The sequence below is a fragment of the Monopterus albus genome, unplaced genomic scaffold (assembly GCF_001952655.1).
Source record: "Monopterus albus unplaced genomic scaffold, M_albus_1.0 scaffold277.1, whole genome shotgun sequence".
NCBI classification, from domain to species: Eukaryota; Metazoa; Chordata; class Actinopteri; order Synbranchiformes; family Synbranchidae; genus Monopterus; species Monopterus albus.
The window spans coordinates 325,355-350,020 of NW_018128157.1; the positions used below are offsets into that span (position 1 = coordinate 325,355).

Here is a 24,666-nt window from a genome sequence, read left to right on the forward strand (position 1 = left end):
ACTTTGCTTGTAATAGAGTTTTTTTTAAGGTGCAGTATTCGTAGTTTTACTCAAGTAAAGTTTGTGAGTCCTGAATGAAACACTAATGAGAGCTGATCAGTGATAGATGCTGTGTGTGTGTTCATGTGAGGATTAGCACAAATGAGGCTAAGAGCAGCTTGGAGCAGAGAGGAGGAGAATCCAGGAGCGAATACAGAAGAAAGTCTGTTTAAAAATATGACAGTACAGTGAAAGACAAAGAGAGTGAGGCTGTGTAGGATGTGAACAGGATGGAGTTTGTATGAGATTCAGATCTTTTAACACGTTAGAAAAGACACAGTCAGTACTCGCGGACAGGTTTACTGTCGGAACCTGGAAGGAGCTTTCATGTCGTCTGTCTGTCCCATTCTTGTAAATGAAATATCTGGAGAGAATTTCTTCAAATTTAGCACAAATCTCCACTTGGACTCAAGGATGAGGTGATTCAATTTTGGTGGTCAAAGGTCAAAGGTCACAGTGGCCTCACATCTGCCCCATTCCCCTGAGTTTGACTAGTTGGCAGATACATACATCCACAAGGTGGTAAATCTAGTTTAATGTGGAATCTTAATGTGAAAAGTTACCCTGCAGCACTGTTAAAAATTACTTAAAGTATGCATGTATTACACAGTATCAAAAGTAAAAGTACTCACTCTGCAGAAAAATTAAGTATCAAGGTGAAAATCATTGTGTGTGCCTCCCCCTGACGCCTGCCATGAGCCTGTGTTGTTGTGTACTAACATGGGGAGCGGTGCCAAGGGCCCGGCACCACCCGCTGTGCACCGCTAACTAACACAACTCCAGACAGAGTTTGGGTCTACAGCAGCAGAAAAGGATGAGCTAATCTATTCATAGTCAGCATAAAGACTCAACTGATCTAAGTCAAATCCGTCGGATGTTCCTGTAGGTTTGGACGTGAAACAGGCCTTAAATTGTTTTCAAAGTGGTCTAACAAAGATCTGAAATTGATCTGAAGGAATTGCACTTTTCCTGTCATATAATGATCCATGGTTCCACGTGCTTCAGCCATTGGGCTCGGTGTGGTTTTTAGCCTCCTCACTTTCACTGTGACACCAGGTCTGCAGATGCCTCAGGCACCGGTCTGATTACGTCTTACTGCGAAGAACGACGACAGCAACGCTGCAGACACAACCAAAACCTGGAAACACTATGTTGATATGATAATTCCCCACAGTGACTTTGCTTACAGGCTTTCAGTCACTTTGTGATACACAGCGGCAACTACACGACCACAAAGAGACGCAGAAAGGCTCACAGAGAATTAAAGAGGAACTGGAGCTTTGTGTCACATCAGCAGTAACCAGAGCATTCTACTGGACAGACATGTTTACTGTTAGCCAGCTAATAAAGTACCTACCTAACGCTAGCTTCAGGCTGGAGGCTGCATTTTGAACAGTTTGTCCCCAACCAGGCTTCTGTAGTTCACATCGTAGCTTCAGGAAACAGGATGTGATGAGAGGGACAGAGAGCGGGAGGGAGCGGTTTATGGTGTCAGTTTGTTTGGAGTCTCATCGGACCTTCGAGGCTGAAGAGACATTTCAGTAATCAATAATCCATCTATCTGTTTGTGTGCAGGGTCAGCGCTGCCTTCGGGGACAGTGACACGCTGCCTGTCAGTAACACCCAAATTTAGCAAATTGCAGCAGAAAGAGAAAAACAATCACGATTGGAGGGCTCAGATCAGACAGGCCTTTCCTTCATCTCTTCATATTCACTGCTGATCTCATTGTAGCCTCCAATCCAAGTTAGCAGGGATTATCTCCCTTGGAAAGGGCATTAAGAGGCGGATAACCTCAGCTTGGAAGCACTTAATCTGGCAGCATGTTAATGAGTCTTGTTGTAGATCGCTTAAATTAAAAGCAAATATCAGCAGTCATTTGGCTAAAGGAGGCCCAGCCAGAGCCTGGCCTCAATAATAATACATTAAGTGATTTGAGTCGCTGGGTCATTGCAGTAATCATGTAATGTGAGTGAAAAAACAATAAAATTAACAGGTTATCAGGAAATTAAGAAGAGGGGGAGACGGACTGGGTTTCTGTGTTTCAAAGTAAAAAGCTTTTCATCCTGAAAAGATACAAGCAACAAGCAAATGAGTGAAAAAACTGAAGACACAAAGTTTTCCATGATGAAAAGGAATATCTATGCTTTCAACTTCAGTAAATAAATAGTTCACTTTACTATTCCTAGATGGGAAATCAGTTGTTATATTAGTTATAGCATATAGTTATAGTACACCACTTTACATCATTACATATAGCATTACCGTACATCTACATGGAAAGAAAGAAATAATAGCAGTCTCCTCAGTCCCAGAGCTCTTCATGAAGTTATGAGATGAGAAGTCAAACATTTGTCTTAAGTGAAAATTCTGAGACAAAATGTCAGAATGCTGAGGTGAAAAGACTGAATCAGCATCACAGTGAGTACAAGGATCAGATCAGAGCCAACAAACATCTTTACTGCCTAACAAAATGAGATGATGAAGACAATTCCTTTTGCTTTTCTTTACGCTGTGGTCATAATGGTCCCGTGCAGCCTGCACGGTGCTACATGCTAACAGCTAGTTCTGGATGAAACCATCGTTAAGACACAGGAGCTCTGAATGGAGTGGACTCACTTCTTGTTACTGAAGCTAGCAAGGGTCTCCCTCCTGCTTTTTCACAGAATTGTTTGTCTCCTGACCTTTGACCCTTGGATGACATGAAAGTTCAGCTGTGATTTGATTATGTTTGTGTGAAATCAGCTTTGCAGCCACTCCAATTGTCGTGTAGCAGATTGACTGCAGGCTTTAACATATTAAAGTTCAGGAGGCTGCCAGACAGTATGTGATCTAACAACGTAATCACAATGTGTAATCTAACAATGTAATCCAACTTCACAGTTGTCTGTGAGATGTATTTCCTGCCCGTCTGCAGCCACAGCAGCAGAATGATTAAAGCCTGAGGATTTCCATCTTCATGTCATCATTCTCACTGAGCTCAACGTGAAAAACGTATTTTAATACACAGTGTTGGTCAGGCTCTTCACACACAGTGATGACCCATGAATCAACTCCTTAGCTAGTTTACCTCATTCTCTCCCAGGTCAGTGATCAATTATAAATCCGTGTCTGCAGAACATGCTCAGACCGCTGCACCTTACTGTGTTGTAGAGTTAATCTAAAATTTGACAGCAATGGAAGAAGTCCTCAGATCCTTTACTTCAGTAGCAGTAATAATGCTACAGTGTAAAAGTACTCTGTTACAAGCCAAAGTCCTACATCCAAATAAGTAAAAGTGCAAAATTATCAGCATCCAAATACCCTGAAGTACCATCAGTACCAGTACTCGTCCTGCAGAACGGCCCGTGTCCCAGTAACGTCTCTGATACTGGATCATAGTGACTAATTACTGTGTCCATCACTTTAATGCTGCAGCTGGTAAAGGTGGAGCTGATGGTAACTACCTTATATACTTATACTGGGAAGTACTTTCCATCCTGCTGGGTAGCTGGTGGATTTCCCAGACACCTTGTTGTTGAACAAAGGTTCAATAGTGTAGTGAAGTAAGTACATTAACTGCTATATTCAGGTCTTTGTACACAGGCTGAGTAGATGAGTACATGTTCTGACCTGGGGGGGGGATTAGCTGTCTTTCATGTTCCAGTCTATTTTAAACAGTGCCTTCACATTAGCTGTCAGCGTTAGAGTGCATCAAATAAAGAAAACTGCATCAAATTATCCCATTAATTTTATTATGTTTGCTTCACTCTGCCATTATATAATGAAACTAAGTGGTTTTACTGACTTATCCCTGCACACGTCACCTACAGAGGAGCCATGTTGGTAAATCAAAATTGGATTGTTATAATCAAAAACTGCAGAAGATGAGGACACGGAGTTTTTATCCTGGACTATCCTGTGGTTCACTCACTGTAAACAAGAGAGTTATCCTCAGAACAAACCTGATGAATCCATGTTGCTACACCGTCTGCTCCCTTCCTGCTGGACTCCACTACCTGCAGGTGACCAGTCACAACCCTGTGTTCACCAGTAGAAGCTAACCCACTCTTGTCTTAAGTCAACAAAATGATGATTAATGTTATTGGATTATTCACATTGCCCGCAACATGACTGAGCCACAGAAATGAAATGAAAATGTGTATTGAATGGGATTTTCCAGGAAAGTCACCATGGCGGTAATAAGGAATGACCAATTCTCCCAAAGTCGATTAAACAGCATCTCATCGTGCAGGAAAATACATTGCAGGCTGCAGAACAAACAAGATCTGGCTTAGACAATGCGGCTGCATCAAGAGGCAGATTAAAGTCTTTTTATCTATTATTGAGATTATTATTCAGCATGCTCGTGTTGTGGAGGATTAACTCTGCTGGTTAGTCCAGAAAACAAGCTATTAGACAGAGAAATGATCAGACCTGAGCTCAGGACTGGACAAGGATTGTTGTCTAAAAGGCTTTAACAAATTGTCCATGGTTCCACGTGCTTCAGCCATTGGGCTCGGTGTGGTTTTCAGCCTCCTCACCATGTCTGCAGATGCCTCAGGCACCGGTCTGATTACGTCTTACTGCGAAGAACGACGACAATTTGCAGCCGCAGGTTGTCTTTGCACCGATAGATGCACTGGTGTAGGAAAACGCCTCCGCTACCGTTATACAGCGCTGTATTCAGATGGTGATTGCCTCATGTACAATGTGATGTGCAGGCTGTACTGACGTGATATATTGGCTCAAACTGGGTAAAATCCACATGTGGACAGTGTAAAAGTAATGCATTACATACAGTATTACTGCTCATTAACAGTAATAAGATACAATCTAATTCTTCAGCTGAACAACACGTCATAGTTCAGTTTCCGTCATGATGAAGTAGTTTGTGGTGTGTTTATGTAACCATATAATGTGTAGTGACAATATTACTTATGAGGGCAGTAACTTGTTACTTGTAAGTTACTTTTGCATTACTCTCTCAAAGGATTTCCATAATTAAAACTTCAGTAAAATTATTAAGCATTATTAGGTTCCATTTACCAGAATACTACAAATATCACACACACCTCTGAGACATTTGTCATGCTTTTTGAAAAACGAGTTCACTCCAACGCCTAAGTGGCCCAAAAACCTGAGTGTCCTAGTCACAGTCTTCACTTAGAAACGCAGACATTAAGTGGCCCAAAAACCTGAGTGTCCTAATCACAGTCTTCACTTAGAAACGTGCTCCGTCTGTAGCCTGATGTGGTATCTATCGTAGCTTAGGCCAACTAGCCAACTAGCTAACTAGCTAACAACTCATCTGAATGTGGCCGCTGAGCTTCCTGAAAGCCCAGGACCAGCATCTGTCATGGACTCGGTGTTTTGACAGTGTTATTAAGAAAACAGGAAAAGCCCAAGAAAACCAGTATATGTACTCAGGTGTTGTATTTTAGTTTAATTTCTTCATGTTCTGCTACTTCAGAAACTACCCAGCAAAGTACTTCACAGTATTACGTAAACATCAGCTCCACCTTTACCAGCTGGACACAGTAATTAGTCACTATGATCCAGTATCAGAGACGTTACTGGGACACGGGCCGTTCTGCATAATGACTATTTTACTTTTGATACTTCAATTATATTGTAATGACCCCCGGCGTGGAGGAGAGAGACCAGACCCCCCCCCAATGGCTGACGTGGATCGTCACAATATTTTATTGCTAATACTTTTGTACTTTTACTTCAGTAACACTTTGAATACAAGGTTTTTACTGAAACATTTTGTCCAACTGTTATTTGGTTATAAGTTATATAGAATTGTTAAAGATCAAGGTCTACATCAAATTTAATTTATAAAGGCGTTTTTAATTTGTTGTAAATCGTAGTTGGGATGTGCGTCTCTGTCGTCATCAAGCGGCGCCATGTTAGAAGTTATCATCTTGGAGCAGAATGAGGAGAAAAGTGAATAAAGTGTTGAAATAGCGAGTATATTGAGGCAGCTGATGACGGTTTCTGCTCGGTACGTAAACACACGCCACTGTTTGTTCTTCAACACAAACTGCTGTTTCATCGGGGGCCGCCGTTAGTCTTCTGCTAGTGTAGCTTCATGCTAACCGGATCACTTCTAACATCGGTAAAGATACCAGAGTGTTTTTCAGTAAACAGCCAGTGTAATGTTTTTCCTGTTTCGTGTTATCTAGTGGATGGTTGACATGATTTATTTCAGTATTTCAGGGTATAGCTAGCTAGCTGTGGCTAGTCTCTGGAGTTATGTTTCCTTACCAAAGTCCTATATAAATATGTGTCAATTTAATGTCGGTTTGTTTATACGTGAAAAACCTGTCACGAATCAGGACGTGCCTGCGGTAAATATACAGTTTGATCAGAAACACACCAGGCAGGTCTTATATGAAACCACTTTAATAATTTAAAGTAATTTTCAGCTAGAGTGAGATTTTTAATTTCGTCGCCTGAACAGCTTCTGTCCACTTTGCTGAATGATACCAGCTGTAAGTAGGTTAACCTTATTGTTTTAGCTCTTCCGTACAGAAACAGCCAACATGCAAAGTTAGTTCTTTCACAATATCTGAGTCATATTTGATATAAACTGTGTGAAACCCTTTGCAGCAACAGCAGCTCCTTGTTAATTAGAGCAGCTAATCCTTCCGGATATGTGGCAGTTTACTTTCAGATTGCACAGGTTTAAATATGTTTTATGAAACACCTGAAACATAACCTATTGCGTGCTGGAAATATCAATTAGTTAGTTGTTAATAATATTGTCTTTAAAAGTCACAAAGCAGTGCCAATTTTTGTTATAGTTTACTTTTCAGATGCTTTTGGTCCAGTCACAGTCCAAAGCTCAGATCTGCTTAATGTATTGTCACATGTCACAGAAAAGCATTTAATTCACACATTTGAGAAGCAAGAATCAGCAACTATTTGGCATTTTTACTTGGCTAAAGTCATTTTCTATTTATAAAATAAATTAACTTTGTTGATGGATTAATTGTTGCAGCTGTTCACTTAGTTATTTTCTTACTTAGAATACATTATCAGAATGAACAAGCTGTAGTATTGCTAAGATAATATATATTTCATATATTTTGACAGATTATCACTAGTTATAAAAACCCTTATTTTTCACACTGAATCACTGTAAAATGCAACACAGTTTACACCTTTTGATTGATTTTATTTGCTGAGAACAGCGGATCGCTGAGCAGACTGTCAGGCTGCAGCATGCTGAGAAATGCCTCCAGTTTGATGTGAACATCAGAGTATTTTCTCTGGTCCCTCAGGCTGCAGCTCTCCACACAGAATGAGTCGTGATGAGGAGACCAAAGCTAGTTGGAGTTTTGCTCTTCGTGGGCTGCCTGCTCGCCTACCTGCTGGTGGTGAGGCGCCACTGCTTCGCTCCAGAGCCTTACGTCTACCAACTGCCTCCTCACCGCCAACCCGGCTCAGACCAGAGCGCAGATGGTGACAGGCTGGTAGATGCCTCTGCTGCTGGACCGAGCTTCCAGTATGGCATCATGTTCGATGCTGGGAGCACTGGGACCAGAATCCACATCTTCAAGTTCCAATTAGAGAACAAAGGTGCAGCAGAGGACACAGTAGAATATGAGCCGACACCTCTTTAGATCATCACTGTTTTTATTACCACCGGGACTGTAGCTCCCTCATTATACCTTGAGACTGGTAGTTGTAATGGAGTATTCTGACTGTTTGGTGTTGGTACTTCTACTGCAGAAATGGCTCCCAGTACTTCCTCCACCACTGACTGATGATGAAAATAACCCTAATTTATACCAGCTGAGCTAAGACCAGAATTTGACTTTGTGCCTTTGTAGAGCAGCTCAGTAGAAAACAGGACCTTTAAATACTAAGCTGGATCATAAACTAATATTTGGAGCAGATACTGATAGATGTATTCCAGGATGTGTGGATGTTAAACCTATGGATCCATTCAGATTAAACTGTTAAGGTTTATGAAGCAGCCCTCTCTGAGTTGCTTTTAGTGTATTTAAACCCACAGATGTTGTCCAGAACTGTAATTACCAGCTCTGAGTCCAGCAGACAAGAGGAGCTTTCAGCCTCTCAGTTGAGTTAAAGTGGACACAGACTCATTAGAGTGTTTCAAAGGTTTTTGTTGATTAGGCTTAGAGAAAGTTTCCTGCAGAGCTCGGCCAAATGCCTTCATTATCGCATTACACTATTAAGCTAAGTCACACAGCTGAGTGCTGTTTTGGCTCCTTTGTTAGCATCAGAGCTAACTGGACTAATGGCTGTACCTGTTAGTTATACAGATGGGGATCGTCATTAAGAGCTTAATGACAGCTCAGATGATCCAGGGTCAGTCAGAAATGAAATAAAATTCAGTTGGCTTCAGGGCTTGTTGCCTTTTTCTAATCATTTTCAACCAAACTGGACTCTGTTTACCCACTGCTGATGCTAAACCTGTAGCTTTGTTTCAGCCCTCAGTGTTTTATAGACATCTGTGACTTTTGTCCTGCAGGAGCTCCCAGACTGGTCCACGAGACCTTCAGGGCCATCAAACCTGGACTGTCTGCTTACGCCGATGATCCAGAGAAGGTACAGCAGCTTTAGCATCACTGCTTGTTGTGCTGCACTTTATGTCTCTACTAAAGAAGATCATATGTTATTTATTGCTGCAGCAGCAGCCCATGGAGGCCACTAAGTCAATCTCTGATCCCAACTGGGTGTGAACGTTTTAAATGTTAAGTAGCTGCAAGAAAACATTACACTAGCATTTCCCATTGAAAGCAAATTCCTCATACAGCTCAGGGCATCTTAACTGTACCCTGGTGTCATCTCGACACTTTCATTTCAGTCTTTACTTTCCTGTAAATGTAGTAGCAAGAAAAAGTCTGAACCCTCTGGAAACAGCTGTTTTTCTCTGCATGAACTATTAACCGACAAGCACAGACAGTCCCAGCGATAGCACACATACGGTGATAATCATTGTGTCTTTATTGAACATGGCCATTCAACACTGACAAATTAGGTGAACCTTGCAATTAAAAACCTGGTGGAACCTCAGGCCGGGTCTCTGTGGGCCTGGTTATCAGACTTGCACAGGTTTCAGTTTGGACTGTTGTTCCTCACGGAGCTGCTTCGGCTCAGACACACTCTGAGGACGTGAACGCTCTCGGAGCTCAGTCCACAGCTTCTCTGCTGGGCTCATGGTCTGTATTCGCACTCATCACAGTGAGTACAGTCATTGGTTCTGTTGGTCTCTGGAGGGGTCTATGCAGCGTAACGAAACAGAAACACCAGCTGCATCCTCTCAGACACATTTATACATAAATGGAGGTAATTCCACAGGGTTCACTTATTTTGTCTTGTTTTCACTGGTTGATTAATTAAAGCTGATTAATATCCAGACTCATTGTCCCCCCACCCCACCCCACGTGTTTCCAGTGTATATCAGGGGTCATGGAGCTGTTGGAGGTGGCAAAGTCCAGCATCCCTCCCTCCATGTGGAGCATGACCCCTGTGGTCCTGAAGGCCACAGCCGGCCTCCGACTACTGCCTGGAGAGAAGGCCAACCACCTGCTGGACAGGGTGAGACGCACACTTTGTAACACAACACAAACTGTTTCTGACCACAAACCTCAGCTTACCCTACCTTCTGACTGAGCAAACACTAACGATGGTCCATAACACCTGGAACGTCTGGCAGTAGACAAGCCTGTAAATCCCGCAAGATCACACGAACGCTCACGACATCTTGTAGCTTGTTCAGTGCACGTCACATTGTCCTTCTGTCAGCCAACACATCATTTAATCAGCTGCTTGTTTCCACTGTGGCTATTTTTATTCCAAGTTTGTAGTTTAATTGTAAGCACATCTGTTCCTTATCTTGGAAAACTCTATTATATAATCATGTTTTAATGTTTTGAACAAGTGACAGCCCCCCCCCAAAGTAATCAGCTCTGTGTTTGGCTGAACCAGGAGCAGCAAAGCCTTAGATTAAATCACATTTTGGCCACTGCTCTAGTCCTGTTATTGCTGATTACTTAAAAGCTTTAATGGACTTTTTCTTTTTTGGCCCTGGCATCCTGATGATGATGATGATGATGAGGAGGAGGAGCTGTGTGGGATGAAGAAGCATTAGCTTCTTGTGAGGATATTAGCTAAAGTAAATCCCATAATGCAGAGCAGCTGAACTGACCAGTTGATTGTGAGTTTATCTGATCAGTTTAGGAGACGCTGATTTTGTCTGCAAAATTATAAATAAAGCGAATAGTTGATGAATCAATTGTCATTTGATGTCGATTGTCAGTAAACAAATTTCACTAATCAGTCACTTCATTCAGTTTTAATCAGAAACACCGGTCAATCGTTGTTTCAGCCTTGTACTACTCGAAACCCAGTATCTTTGGGTTTTTGCTGTTGTTCATATTTTTCATTTCACAGCTTGGACAGTTGATCCAGAAAATAACCTGATTAGAATAATTGATAATAAAAGCATAACGATTAGTTGCAGTCCTGACTGGTTTCAGGTAGTTCCAGTCTCCATCCTTTTCAGAGCAGATGCTTAGTTGAATTACCAAACTGTTGTTAATTGTGTTAATTGTGTCCAGGTGAGGGCAGTGTTTCTGGGGTCTCCCTTTCTGTCCCAAAACGACAGCGTGTCCATCATGGACGGCACTGATGAAGGTAACATGAAGACAGAAGCAATGTGTTGTCACATAATCTAGTTGTTGTTTATGAAAATAAAAACGTTGGTATTCAGAAGATGTAGGCTGCACCCACATCCCAGGTCTGAGGTTTCCCAGGATTTGGTGTGTCCACAGCAGTGTGAACAGACCAGACCAGGTGTCCTCAGACCAGATGTGGGCTACCTGCCTATGTGCTCCTAGACCCGATTCCTCTCTGACCTCTGACTGTGCGAGCACCGTCAGAGGTCAGAGAGGAATCCATGTGGTCGTTCTAACGTCTCCTCCTCTGTACATACTGCCTGTCGTCATCATTCGGCGTCGGTCCTTCACAGACCGGTAACAATAAACATGGAGGAGAGCGACGACAGCGACGGGGTCAGTGGAGAGACCAGGATGTTTATGGAGAAGCTTCTGATCAGGACAAACTGGGAGGAACATGTCGTAACCCAGCAGTCTGGGAGGAAACTGGGCCATTTGACTGTCGCACACATGACCTGGTTGTAATTATTGTGCACACGTGGCTCACGTTTCAGTTACATCTGTGCATTTTAGGAGCTCAGCTGTGTTCACACCGGGGCCAGGTAGATGGCCCTGACACACACGGATGGGAAGCAGTGACACAACAAGGTCAGATGTGTCTGAGACATCAGGACTGAGTGTGAAGGCCTCGGACGTGCACGCAGCCTAATATGATGTGAATGGTTTTTTAACAGTTTTCTGTGCAAAGCAGTGAGTTCTTGGAGGGCTGGTGACCTGCAACCAAGTCTCGTACTGAACACAATCCTCAATCGTCATCAGTTTATGACTTTATTAGATTGCAGATTTGTGTCTCTAGTTGTCCCGCTCTGATTTCCCCAACGAAAACTGCCAGTATGGAGGATTAAATAAAATGGAGGTTTAAAAACCACAGCAAGCAGGAGACAAACATCCACATGTGGCTCAACAGGCAAATTGATGATTTCACTGTAGAAAGAAAATGGAGCAGGGTTTGAACCTTAACCAGCATCGCACTACTGTGTATCATTGTTTACCACCAATAGTACTTTGTCTCAGTGTAATACTTGGACTACGCCAGGTGAGTGTAAAGGTACGGCGGGGTAATTTCAGTCCCTCTGCTTTTCTGTTTTCTCCACCCATTAAGGCAGCTCAACTCTTCTGGCAGGTTTTTAAGATTAAACTCTTCCAGCCTTCTTGTTAGTGGAATGAAAGTGGAAAACTGGGATTGATAGGTGGATGAAACAGGTAAGTTAGGTGACCTAGTGACCTTTTTAAAACTAAAACCAAAGGATACTTGCTAAATCCCCTCACTTAAGGCTCCTCGAAGGCATCCTAGTTCTTCGGTTTTTCCACCAGAGCTCAGGAAGCCTGAGATCCCTTGTCCCTCCAGATTCAGATGTCTGCTGCGCTAAACCCACTGTTATTATCGGTATGTATAAGAATCCCATGTAGGTTTTGTGCTTTAAACACTCGCTCTGTTTGGACATGAAGCTTGTCCGCAATCCTTTTAAAGTGGTTCATACAAGCAATTATGGCCATGTGGGATAATGTCCCATTTAATCTTGAAGGGGGGAGGCCGATTATCTCCCCCACACTGTTTTTTTTTTTTTTTTTTTTTTTTCCTGAGCTTGAAATGTTTTCTCCTCCCATCTGAGTGAGATCTGCTCGTCCCTCTGCTCTACCAGAAATGTCTTTTAATGATTCCTGAGTTAGCTTCTCATCCCGGTCCACTTGTCCGCCACTAATGGACAGATTCCTCCCCGTCACTCCTGGATGAACGGTGAACTGTCTGGATCCCATCAGCCTTATTATCACTCTGATATTTTGCCGTTCTTGGTCTGGACGCTTATCCCTCTCTGAGATTACCCCTGACTGTCCTGAGTGGAAGCGATTTATTGTTAATGCAGATTTCTGAGTGGGCGCTGGGGTGCAGCGGGACACTAAGTGCCGGTGTTTAACTCCCTGACCTAAAGCTGAGTCTTTCTCGGCACTTGTTTGTTTTGTTTGGAAATTGCTTCTTAGCATGTCTGCCGGACAGTTTTATTATACAGTTTCTATCAGGCCCTTTAATCGTCTACTTCTACATGGCGACAAGGTCAGAGGTCGCTGGTGAAAGGCACTAATGCACGCCGCTGAGTGCAGATATTCTGCCACAGACACTAATGTCGTCTTTGAGTTGACCTGAATAAGCAGACCCTCGGCCGGCTTGGAGCATATCTGTCTCCAGAGCTTTGGTTTGGATAGGTGACATTTAAATGAAACTATTGGTCCACTTTTTGCTGTTTTACCCAACTTTGCCTCTGCACATCAGGAACTGGCTGTCCTATCAGTTTATGGAAACATTAACTGATTAGTCAATGAGTCACTTGACAGGAAGTTCATCACACAGAATGTTGGGTGCTGCCTGTGAGCTCCTAGAGATTCCCCTAGTGGTTTCCTGAAAATAACCAGGTAATTAGGTTCTAATGAAAACCAGTTTTTAACAGTTTGTTCTTGAAGTTTAGGTCCAAATTGACATTGAGAAACACTTCGCCACGAGGTCTGTCTGTTGCTGTTCTGGGGCAAACAATTATTACTTTGCTTCATCAAAGTTTTCTTTGTTTTGCTTTTTAAAATAGTATATAAAAATGTGCAAGAATATGAAGGTGGTGATTACAGAATGTGAGTAGTTGTCATTTTATGTTATATCATTTTGCAATAAAGCATGAAACCTGTTTTTTTCCATTAAGGTATATCTGGTTGGATCACTGTCAACTTCCTCACTGGTGAGACACACACTAGGACAAACACCTGCACTGACTGCATCACATATTTATATAAGACACGAGCCACTAACAGGGTGCATGCCTGGCTGGGTTGTGCAAAACCAGATTAATGTGGACAAGCAGTGATGATGACCTGTTATTGGATTATGCTGCAGCTCTCGCTCTCTCTCTTCAGGTGGGCTTCACAGTGCTGGCTCACCCACGGTGGGGATGCTGGATTTGGGTGGAGGGTCGACTCAGATCACGTTCAGTCCTCAGGATGAGGTGAGGGTAAATGACATAGGCAACACTAACAGAGAGAAAGAGAGGAGGGAGGTGAGGCAAGGATTGGTCAAGCGAGGTAGACTCAGATAGGAAGACGTCACTCTCCAGTCAAAGTACCAGTGTGTCTCCATCTAAGAGGGTTTAATCTGGAAATGCCATGCTAATCCCACATAAACTCCCTCACATCAGGAGGGGGGAGGAAGAGGCTGCAGAAAGGGAGATTGGGGGTCTGGTTTCTTATCTGGGTCAGGCTTTGTATACCATGTCGCCTCGAAGAGCCTCATCTTCTACTGCTGATGTGGATCCTCTGTAGTGTGTAATCTTGAGTCGATGGGAGGATGGGGTTAAATGGCGGTGGGAGGTGGCGATGGAACCCAGGAATCGATTACAAAGGCTGACAAGGCAGTTTCAGCTCAAACTAGAGGTCCTAGAAACCGGTCTGTGAAAAAGCTGCCTGAACCTGATGTGCAAGACGAGAAAGACCTGATTCGACTCGACCTGAGGATAATTAGACCTGATCCAAAATGAGAGGGAGCAGAGACGGCAGCAGCAGCAGCGCAATGCTTCATCAATTAATCTGATTAATTAACAAGCAGCACAGTGGAAAAGAGCAGCAATATAATGCTGGTAATGTCCTCAAAAAGAATGTACAGTGGAGGAAACTAAAACAGTGAGTCTCCAGGGTTCAAAGACTAATCTAATAATGAACCTATGCCCTGGTTGCACCTCCTGCAGCAACAGTAAAATGTCCTGCAGCTGACCAGGCCTCAGATAAAGGACAGGGTTTGACCCTGTTTAAAATCTGTGGATCACATCTCTGATCTAACAGCAGGCTTTGTATTATTCTGTGCAGAAAACCATCCAGACCTCACCCATTGACTACATCCGCTCCTTCCAGATGTTCAACCGCACACACACTGTCTACACTCACAGGTAAACACACACACACTGTATATCCTGCATTTAAATTTAAACATGCACAGTAGCTTTTTGCAAGGGTTTATAACTTCAGCCTCTGGCTACAGTGAACGAACTGTTTCTTTTTGTTTTAAATGTGTAAAAAAATAAATGAACAAAAAAGATGGACTGCAGTGTTGGATCACTTCACACCCACTCACAGTGGGCTGCAAGTATCAGTTAACAATATGCTGAATGTTTTCAAATGCCTTGTTTTGCTTGAACAACAGTTCAGGTATTTGATATACAGTGACAAAACAAGCTAAAGCGAGCGCTGAGATGTGGCCTTTTATCTTGGCTCCTTTACAGGTTGCAATAAGATATTAGGTTTTACATTTCTTGACTTGGTGTTTTTTCAGTGTGACACACAGTTTGTTCTCAGTAGCAGCACCACATCATCAGCATACAGAAAAACCCTCATAATCACATACCTCACATAGTAAGTTAGAAAGATCAGTGTCCCCAGGATCAATCCTTGTGGGACCCCACATGTATTAAAATATTAATAATCATTGAAGGTTTCATCTATAAAATGTCAGAAAAATGTACATATCTTTCCAAAGCTTAATATGATTTCAAATGCATCACTTTATCTACTAAAAACAAAAAAGCAGAGAGGGCAGGATCAGCAGATGTTGGGTCATTGTTTATAGAAGCAAACTTTACATGATTAATCAGTTAAAACAGCTGCAGCTCAATTTTCCTCATCAGCGGGCGGATTAATAAATGAATTTGCAAACAGAGTAGCTGTAAACCAGCAAGCCTGTCCTCTCTCTGCAGTTATCTGGGTCTGGGTCTGATGTCAGCTCGACTCGCCGTCTTAGGAGGCGTCGACGCTTCGCCCTGTACGTACTTAACCCTCATTTTATTCTCATTTTTTCCTGTTTTTTAATTTGTTTCTTCTCTGCCTTTCGTAGCCCCCCGCAAGATAAATTAACCATTGTCTAATCTTTTAATAACCCACAGAAAGATTAATTCCTTGTCTGCCAGCTGTTGTTGCAGTTTAGCTGCTGTAAGAAGCTGCAGCACAGGTTGACTCTGCTGAGCGGACAAAATAATAGAAACACCACACCGTTCAGGCCATCAGTCAGTCCCAGCTGAGCAAAGCTCTGAGCTTTAATACTTAACGTGATTTCCTCTGTGTGTGTGTGTGTGTGTGTGTGTGTGTGTGTGAGCAGTAGGGGGCAGCACTGAGCTGGTCAGTCCCTGCCTCACTCCACAGTACTCAGGCAGGTGGGAGTATGCTGACACCGTGTACACCGTGAAGGGACAGAAGGCAGGTAAAGTCCATGCAGTGATTTGAGTGGTTGGTTGGTTACCCATCATGCAGCTGGAGTGTGCAGAAGCCTGGTAGCTGTGTGTGTTTTCAGGGGAGCCAGTTTACGAGGCCTGCCTGACCAAGGTGGAGAAGGTTCTATACAGGAAGGTGACAAAGGCGTCCGAGGCAGCGGACATGGACTTCTATGCCTTCTCCTACTACTATGACCGAGCCGTCGACCTCGGAGTCATAGGTAGGAAGCTCATGCTAATGCTAACCCCAGATCTGCTGCTGTTCTCTTCGCCTGCAGGCAGAGACATGGCCACACCGTCAGAGGGTTTTAGGTCCACCTAATAATACAGTAACAAAGGACAAAATCCTCATTCATTTCGAGGATCGCGCTGATTGTCCTTTGTTGGTTGTTGTCTGTGGTTGTATTTGTACAAGAACAGTGGTTAATCTAGTAGCAACCAATAACCTAACTGGTCAGTTTGGCTCCTGTTTGCATCCTAAGTCCATGTAGTGGCTGTTTTACCGTGACACCAGTTCTTAGGCCCCCTATTCTGCAAACTGTGTCTTCCCTCACAAACGAGCCGAGCGCAGCTGTTCTGCTGAAGACTGAAGTAACCAGGGGACCACTGTGGTGGGGTGGGCATCTAGAAAGTCACCTGGACTTTTCTAGATTTGATATATCTGCATGAATTTGATTTGTCACAAAAATAATGATTCCCACAGTGAAACTACATGCACACGGACCAGCTGTAATGCCTTGGCCGACCATCAGCAGACCATGGACCACTGGTTGAAAACCCATGCCCTGTTTGAGTTGTGCTTTTATAAAGTTTGTGGGTGTGTCTCTGTGCAGGTGAATTTACTGCAGGTGTGGTCACATCTGAGCATCTGGGGGGAGTTTCACTGAGTATGTCCTCTCTCTTGCAGAGGAGAAAAGCGGAGGAACCATCAAAGTGGCTGATTACATCGACGCAGCAAAAAGAGGTGAGGCAGCGTCATCTGGTGGCGTGGACTGAAAACTCACTGCAGAGTTCAAAGGATAAATATTACTTAAAAGCAACAAGTATATGAAAGTACCAGTAGCAAAGCTTAAAGGTGAGGTCCACATTTATTGCAGGGTTCACAATCTGTTGTCAAAATTCAGATTTAGTTATGCAGCCCAATATTACAACTGTTTGCAGTTATTGTCCTTAATTGTACTTTAATTGGACTTGCCTACACTTATACATGCATGTTTGCCTGCCGTGGCTGATCATGTGACCTGAGCGTGTTGGCGTTCTGCTCTAATCTGATGGGTTTTCCTGCTCTGTGTTGTGCTGCTGCAGTTTGCAGTGACCTGTCCGTCAGTCCTCTGCAGAATCCGTTCCTCTGTCTGGACCTAGTCTACATCTCCGTCCTGCTGCAGGAGCTCGGCTTCCCCCCCCACAAACAGTTCAAGGTGAGGAACCCTGGAATCTGGACCAGAATCATTTGGTCTGGTATGGACTCCACAACAGATACTGACCCGTGTCTGTGTGTGTTGCAGCTGACGAGGACGATCAACCAGGTGGAAACCAGTTGGGCTCTGGGAGCAACTTTCCATTACATTGAGTCCTTGAAGAGACACTGAAGCCAGACCTGCTGCAGTTTTTATTCTGGAAAGGTCATGAATGTTCTGCAATTCGAAGGGACTCATGGGCCGTCCGTCGTCTTCACCTGGCACCGCCGCCCAATAGCAGGTGGGCTCAGCGGCGCCTATCAGGCGTCACCCTGACCTGATCTGAACCCAGATACGTTGGTTCATACTGAAGCTTCAAAGGACAAGTTGAGGTTTGTCTTGTTTTTCTGAACAAAGCAAGCTGGTGCAGACACTCCACACACAAACACTCGCAGGAACCAGAACCGACAGCTGAACCTTCAGGAGCCCTAATCTCCTGGAATATTTAAACACTAGCATCACTATTTAACCTTGTTTTATATATTTTCAGTGTTGGGATTAAATCGGTGTTTTATGTGAATTTTATGAAGGTTGGTTATAGAAAGCTTTGGCTTTGGGTTGGATTCTGTTAACTATTTAAATTGTTTTTCTTCAGATGTTGCTCTGAAACATCCAGAGAGACAGGCTTTCTAACTTTTTTTTTTTTTTTACAGTTTATTTATCCAGCTGTTTAATAAGTTTTAATTTTCCCTGAGACAGTCACATTTGAAAGATATCAGTCTATAAAATATTGTCATCAGCCTAAAAAGAAACGTGGCCTGGTCTGCACCCAGCTGTCACGTCGACATCAGTGGTATAAACATGTCACTATACCTGAGATCTGGTGCATGATAACAGCCTACTGAGCCAACTAGGAGGTGGAGGAGGCAGTGGTGGAACTAACTTGACTTAGCTAAAAGTATTATCAAGATCTCAAAGTATCAGAAGGAAAGTGCCAATATGAAGTCCTGCAAACAAACTACAGATGTAAATGTACTTAAGAGTACTGATAAGTGATCGATGTATTTCATGATTGTTGATGTGAAGCAGCATTTAAATGTTGGAGCTGGTGGAGGTTTCAGTACTTGACTACAGGTAAATGTGAGGGCTGAGATAGTTGATGGGACACAAAAGAGTTTTTATTTTTGTACTTCTCTGTTTTCTCAAACTTTTGCTTAGATCTTGTTTTCTGTGTTAGATTTCATATGAACCAGGTTTCCAGTGAAACCAGTACACCCCGACACTGGGTTCATGTCTCTGACCTCATGCAAGTCTGATCATTTGTACTGTGAAGGAGCTCCTGTTGTGCCAGTTGTGGGGCAGCTCTCTGTATGTGCACGGTACAGTCTGCAGTTAACAGGTGTGAATGTGAACTCCTGTAAACGTAGCGCAGCTAAAGACCAATTCACTGAGTCTGAAAAGACCCTCTGAGACTTGCACCTCAACATCAGGCTGGATGCAAACTGCCTGGCAGACAGAAAGGTGTAAAATCTGGCTTTATGATTATTTTACACCAAGATGTTTTGTTCATACCAGAGAAATTCTATACTCACCTGTTTCATGGTGTTTGTGAATGTAAGGGGAGAATGCAGCAATAAAACATGTAAAACTACTATATTTTGACTGTTTTACAGGTCATTTAACTTATAGGGATGAAAGGTTTGTTTTATTTGATGTTTCTCACTAATATTTATAATGAAATCGACATATTGATTGTTGCTTTTTTTTTTCTGGATGGGATTTGTTGATAATAAAAACAGAAAACCTTGAGGCCCTTTATCTGTACTACATTTCAAAGGAAATATTCTATTATTTACTACATTTATGTTAAGAGATTTCTTAGATAATTTGCAGATTTCACGTAAAAACATGACGCCATTATAAATTACTATTAAAGGTTAGAACAGTTTTTTTTAACCGAGCTCTTACCTAAAAAAGTTTCAAAGGTCTTGGAGTCAGTGTCCTAAACAGCGCTGAGACAGATTTGTATTTTAACTTTCCCCGTAAACAGGCAGCAGTCAGGTGGCTGTGATGTCACAGCTGGACCTGCCAGAGCCTGAAGGGTCACTGGGGGTCTCAGAGGAAGGGGTCACACCATCTGCTTCAGACACTGAGCCAGGATTCAGTGTCTTTGAGCCACTCTGAACATCTCTGTCTTTCTTAAGCAACAGGAACTGACCCAGAACAGCGTAGGCCTGAAAACATACAAATACCGTGAACAACACACAAAAATACAATGAATAACATTTCAAAGACACACACACACACACAAACAAAAATGCATACAATGAATAACATTTCAAAGACACAAACACAAATGGAATGAACCAAAAGTAAACATTAGCATAGCTGCACTTTGTCTGGTTTGATGTGAACATTTGCTGGTTTTCTGAGACAGTGAATGGTTAAAGTCTGAACTTTGGACTGTATATCACATATTTTACAAAAACGTCCTAGAGGAAATACTCAATAGCTTTAATTCATCTTGGCCTACATTTACAAACACCACTAATTTCTTAGATTATATCAGTGAGTTTTCTTAAAAGCAGCTCATCCCTGACACGTTAAAACTTACTGTCATCAAGATTGTTCATGGTGTTTAACTGTTAAATCAACAACATGCATGTTGGGACAGAGGTAAATAGCCTGGCTTTTATGCTATTTTGATGATTTAGTGTAGTTAAATTCAGTGGAATAGAGGCTTTTACGTTAGAAATCGTTGGATAAGTCATCTACGCCATTTCCTGTCACCGCATTAGCTTTTCTGTAGCTGCTTGTTTGCTAGGCTAACCGACTGCTTTGTGCAATAATTCTTCAGTATGGTAGATTTATTCACTTTTAGAAGTCAGGTCATGGTCGTAGTTAATAACCTGGCCAAGACGGTGGTGACGGAGCTTTTTACTGCGTCGGAAAACGTTTCTTTAAATAAACTAAATCTGGAAACTGAGGTAAGCCCCGCGGCTAACAGGAGCTAACAGCTAACCAACTCAACATTAACTCCTTCTGCTCCAGAGGCTTCCGGTGTTTGGCAGAATGTGCTTGTGAAGTGATGGCTGATGAAATATTCCTCAATGCTCAACTGTAGTAACAATAAACAACAACTGGACGGTACATTCAAAGTTGGCATGTAGTAGCACACCGAACTGTGTTCATAAATCGTCTAATTTAAGCACTTTAATTGACGCACGTACCATAGTCCTCAGTCACAGAATGAACTCCATTTAACAATCGTCTAAGCATTTTCAGCGATTTGCGGTTCTGCACACATTATTTGAACGTATGTGGATTGATGTTTTACCTTTGGTCGTGTGTATGTGTTGCTGTATGTTGTGTTTTCTGCATGTTTATACTCCATCAGGAGAAACTAGGCGCTCTCCTGGACAGTCTGTGTGTTGAAGCTGTGGAGAAGATTGTGGAGCTGGCTGCTGTGAAGCGGGAGAAGCCTGGTGCTCGTCAGTCTGAGGAGAGCAGTGATGGTGTGACACAGACTGCAGCAGGTGAGCAGGGCTGTTTGTGGGCTCACTGTTGAGACGGAGAAATTCTGGGAGTGGGTGAACTTTTGTGGACTCCAGCAAATGGAGAAGACTCAGTAAAACAGCAATACATGCGGTGCTGAGTTGTGCAGACAAAAATGATGCACTGAATGAAGACAAACAGATACTAAGGACACTTAAGAGTTTCTGTTTATCATTTTTGTCAGCTTGAGTTATTTACACAAAACTGTTTGACATTCTGTAAGTTTAATTTATTAGTGGCCCCGTGGCTTGAAAAAAGGGAGAATCTTCTGTCTTCAAACTCTAACTTTGTTCTACCTACTAAGCAACAATCAGTGTTGAGAATGGTCACAGGAGGACCAATCATGTTCTGCCTCTTTGCTGTGTCACCTAAACGCTCTGTACCTCATCATTACAGAGTCATGAGTCTTCAGATTACTACAGTTTGTTGCACTGAAAACTGTTTTGTGATGGAACTGTGTTTTCTGTGTTGCAGGAGAAGGCGGTGGAGGTCAGTGCCCCCCCACCGAGCAGACCTACATCCTAGTTTATGGGGTCAGTTTGTGAGTCTACAATAACAGTGAGAGAGGCCCAGTGAAGATACTGAGCCCACTGAACCCTGTTGGCTGTTCTCTGCCTTACAGAGCACCGCTGTTGACTCCAAGTGTCTGCTGGTCTCACTGCAGAGTGATGCTAATGGTGAGGACATAATTCTAATCTAATAAATCATTTTTCCTCAGCTCACCATGAAGCTAAGGCTGTACCTCGAGGCCAGGTAGAAGTCTGAGGTTTACCTGAAAACAAATGGAAGTCCAGTGTGGCCTGGTGATTAAACAGCACCTGGAGCACTTACAGCAGCTTCACATTCAGACCCCTTCACTTTTTACACTCTTTGTGTTGTACATTTTATTTTAAATAGCTAAAATTGCCACTTTCATCAGTCTACAGAATGACAAAGTGAAAACTTGTTTTAGAAATATTGGCTAATTTATTAAAAGTAAAAAGCAGATCTTTGATTTACAGAAGTATTCAGACTTCAGTGTGTCCCCCTCTAACACCTTGTTTATATCAGTTCCCTTAATTCCATCCATGTTTCCTTTACTTGCATCTGGTCCTTGTGTCTTTGTTTCGCCCATGTAAGATACGAGGAGAGGAATCGAGAAAACACGTTTTAGAGACAGGAGACGTCCTTTTCCTCCGATCCTTCATCTAAAGCGTCCACTCACCAACTGATTTTTGATAACTGTGGGCATGTCGGCCCTTCAGTGAGGGATACTGTTGTGTATCCTCGCTCTTGGCTCCTCCAGCAGCCTCCTCGCTCCTCAGAGGAGGAGTAACTGTCTTGGGACGTGCTCTGTCCTCGCTCAACTGGAATGATTTTTGGGTTGAGTGAGGATTGAGGAGCGATCAGTTAAGAGAATTGAGGTTTACCCCTGATTAACCCCTGTGTTCTCTGTGTTTAGGTGAAAATAAAACCTCTGATGCAGCTGGTACAGTAACCACTCTGCACAGCCAGCCTTCCTCCTCTCCTCCCCATCAGGCTGAATTCCCTGACCATGAGTATGCTCAGCTGTCCACGCCGCCATCTGGTGCCGCCACCGACAGGGAGGGTGGAGTCCCTGTAGCTCGCTGTAGAAAACAGCGGCACAGCAGGAGGGAAAAAGACACCGAAACAGGAAGTGCAGAGACGAGACAAACTCACCATGAGTGCTCACAGTGCGGGATGCTGTTTCCAAACTCTGAGCGGCTCTCCGACCACCAGAAGAAGTCTCACCCGGTGTGCTCGCTGTGTGGGATGCTGTTCACCGGCATTCTGAAACTCCGTGACCATGAGATCAAAGAGCATGGGCTGCTGCCATACACCTGCGACTACTGCCCGAAGAGATTCAACCACAAGGCTCATTGCAACCTGCACGTTAAAGCCCGGCACACCGGAGAGAAAACCTGCCACTGCGACATCTGTGGGAAGGGCTACTCCTGCATCAGCGTGCTGAAAACACACAGGATGACCCACTTTGAGAAGACATTCATCTGTGACATCTGCGGGAAGAGTTTCTACCACGCTTGCCACCTGACACGGCACAAACTGGTGCACCAGGAGGTCCGGCCGTACCAGTGCTCCACCTGCGGCAAGGGCTTCACCCAGGCCGCCAACCTGCGCAGCCACCAGGTGATTCACACTGGAGAGAGGCAGCTGTGCTCCATCTGTGGCAGGAGCTACCGCTGCCTGAAGAACCATGTCATCAGCAAACATTCACACGAGCTGCCTGCTGACGAGCTGCCGGCCAGAGACACCATCATCACCTGTGAGGTCTGCGGCAAGAAGTTCCCCAACCCATCACAGTTTAAAGTTCACCGGAGGAGTCACACCGGAGAGAAACCGTTCCTCTGCGATATCTGTGGGAAGAGTTACCGCCTGAAGGAGCTGCTGAGGGACCACAGGTACACCCACACTGGAGAGAAGCCATACAGGTGTTCTCTCTGCTCCAAGACCTTCAACCTGGCCACCAGCTTCATGAGGCACCGCAGCATCCACACCGGAGAGACACCGTACACCTGCCACGACTGCGGTAGACACTTCCGCCTGCTCACCTTCCTGAAGGCTCACATGCAGACCAAAGCTCACCTGAGGCAGGCACAGCGGAGCCAGGCTGCCTCCTTGGACCTGGCATAGAGACCAGACATCATGTTGTCTGTCTGAGCTCAGCATTAGAATCACACTAAGTGACCAAAAGTATGCAGACAGCCAGTACCCTGCTGCTCTAGCAGCCTCTGCTCCTCTGGTTTTAGGGGTCCCCAGAAGCTGAGCCAGCTGCAGGGATTAGCTCCCATTCAGACCCCAGATTATCAGTGAGGTCCACCACTGATGTTGGTGTTGAGTCTGGCTCGTGCTGGATGGGGATGAGGTCAGCTCTTTGTTCAGTCCAGTTCTGGGATTAGGAGCTAGCTTTGTGCACGTTGTACTTTGACACAGGAAAGCAACAAACACAAATGTCTGACACAGATTTGCCTCCAACCAGTGTGACCAGGTTCCCAACTGTGAGCAGCAGCAAGAATAAACGGTGAAACAATCGATGAAGAAAGTGAAGGATGAACTGAAACAGGATCCGGCGAAAGTGAAACAGCTCCATGTGAAGCTCAGACGTAAATGACTGAAAGATCACAGCTCTGAAAGAATGTCCACTAGATAAACAGTTGCTTTACTTTTCAGTTTTTATTTGAATATTTTATTTGAAATAACACAACGATTTTACTGATAGACGTCTAGCTTCTGATACAGGGCTGGGGCTTTAACATGATGCTGCTCCAGTCAACACAAGTTTACACTTTGAATCACGGCTAATGACAAACGGTCTCAGTACCAGACATGACGGGCAAGTCAGCGGATTGCTCCTTTAATAGAGAAACAGGACCTGTGTGTGATTAAATGATGTGTCTGGAGCAGGTGACGAGCTCTGCCTCAGATTAACAGTCAGCATCAGAGGATCAGTAAACATGATTCAGTCTATTGTGCAGACACACAGGTGGGATTAACGGTTGTATACATCCTTCGATCAGACCTGTGGTCTGCAGTGAAGCAGTGTGAGTGTCATCGCTGGAGAAAAACAGAGATGGATTACAGTTATCATCTGGGAGCTGTCTGTGACCAGCTGCTGCAGCTGTGACTGATTAGAAGTATTGATGCATCACTAATGTTGCAGCTCAGTTTAACTACTGTATGTATGTTTTACTGCTATGTGACTGAATAAATAATAGTTTATTTACCAA

At 43.6% G+C, this 24,666-nt stretch overlaps 2 protein-coding genes and 1 long non-coding RNA gene across 8 annotated transcripts; 2 read left to right on the top strand and 1 right to left on the bottom strand.

Annotated features, from left to right (window-relative positions):
- Positions 1–5,753: 5,753 nt before the first annotated feature.
- Positions 5,754–19,019, top strand: entpd6 (ectonucleoside triphosphate diphosphohydrolase 6). Of its 4 annotated transcripts, none has more exons than XM_020622266.1 (14): positions 5,754–6,026; positions 7,309–7,606; positions 8,526–8,602; positions 9,452–9,595; positions 10,618–10,693; positions 13,422–13,457; positions 13,633–13,721; positions 14,575–14,654; positions 15,459–15,523; positions 15,857–15,958; positions 16,049–16,189; positions 16,876–16,932; positions 17,274–17,386; positions 17,474–19,019. In XM_020622266.1, exons 2-14 carry the CDS (start codon positions 7,339–7,341, stop codon positions 17,555–17,557), a joined length of 1,332 nt encoding a protein of 443 aa, XP_020477922.1. In that variant the 5' UTR covers positions 5,754–6,026; positions 7,309–7,338; the 3' UTR covers positions 17,558–19,019. The 4 variants fall into 4 exon arrangements, with proteins under 4 accessions (XP_020477922.1, XP_020477924.1, XP_020477926.1 ...); XM_020622268.1 differs by lacking the exon at positions 5,754–6,026 and adding an exon at positions 6,034–6,140; XM_020622270.1 differs by lacking the exon at positions 5,754–6,026 and adding an exon at positions 6,171–6,372.
- On the bottom strand, positions 13,667–20,779 carry LOC109972991 (uncharacterized). 2 transcript variants are annotated; one of them, XR_002276767.1, is made up of 3 exons: positions 20,703–20,779; positions 19,334–19,599; positions 13,667–13,746 (listed from the first exon to the last, which is right to left on the bottom strand). It is a non-coding gene; the product is annotated as an uncharacterized LOC109972991 (long non-coding RNA). The 2 variants fall into 2 exon arrangements; XR_002276768.1 differs by lacking the exon at positions 20,703–20,779 and adding an exon at positions 20,113–20,200.
- On the top strand, positions 19,837–24,666 carry LOC109972989 (zinc finger protein 135-like). Of its 2 annotated transcripts, none has more exons than XM_020622265.1 (5): positions 19,837–20,041; positions 20,763–20,901; positions 21,395–21,453; positions 21,543–21,597; positions 22,362–24,666. In XM_020622265.1, the coding sequence occupies exons 1-5, from the start codon at positions 20,024–20,026 to the stop codon at positions 23,570–23,572; spliced, it is 1,482 nt and encodes a 493-aa protein (XP_020477921.1). In that variant the 5' UTR covers positions 19,837–20,023; the 3' UTR covers positions 23,573–24,666. The 2 variants fall into 2 exon arrangements, with proteins under 2 accessions (XP_020477921.1, XP_020477920.1); XM_020622264.1 differs by lacking the exon at positions 19,837–20,041 and adding an exon at positions 20,123–20,352.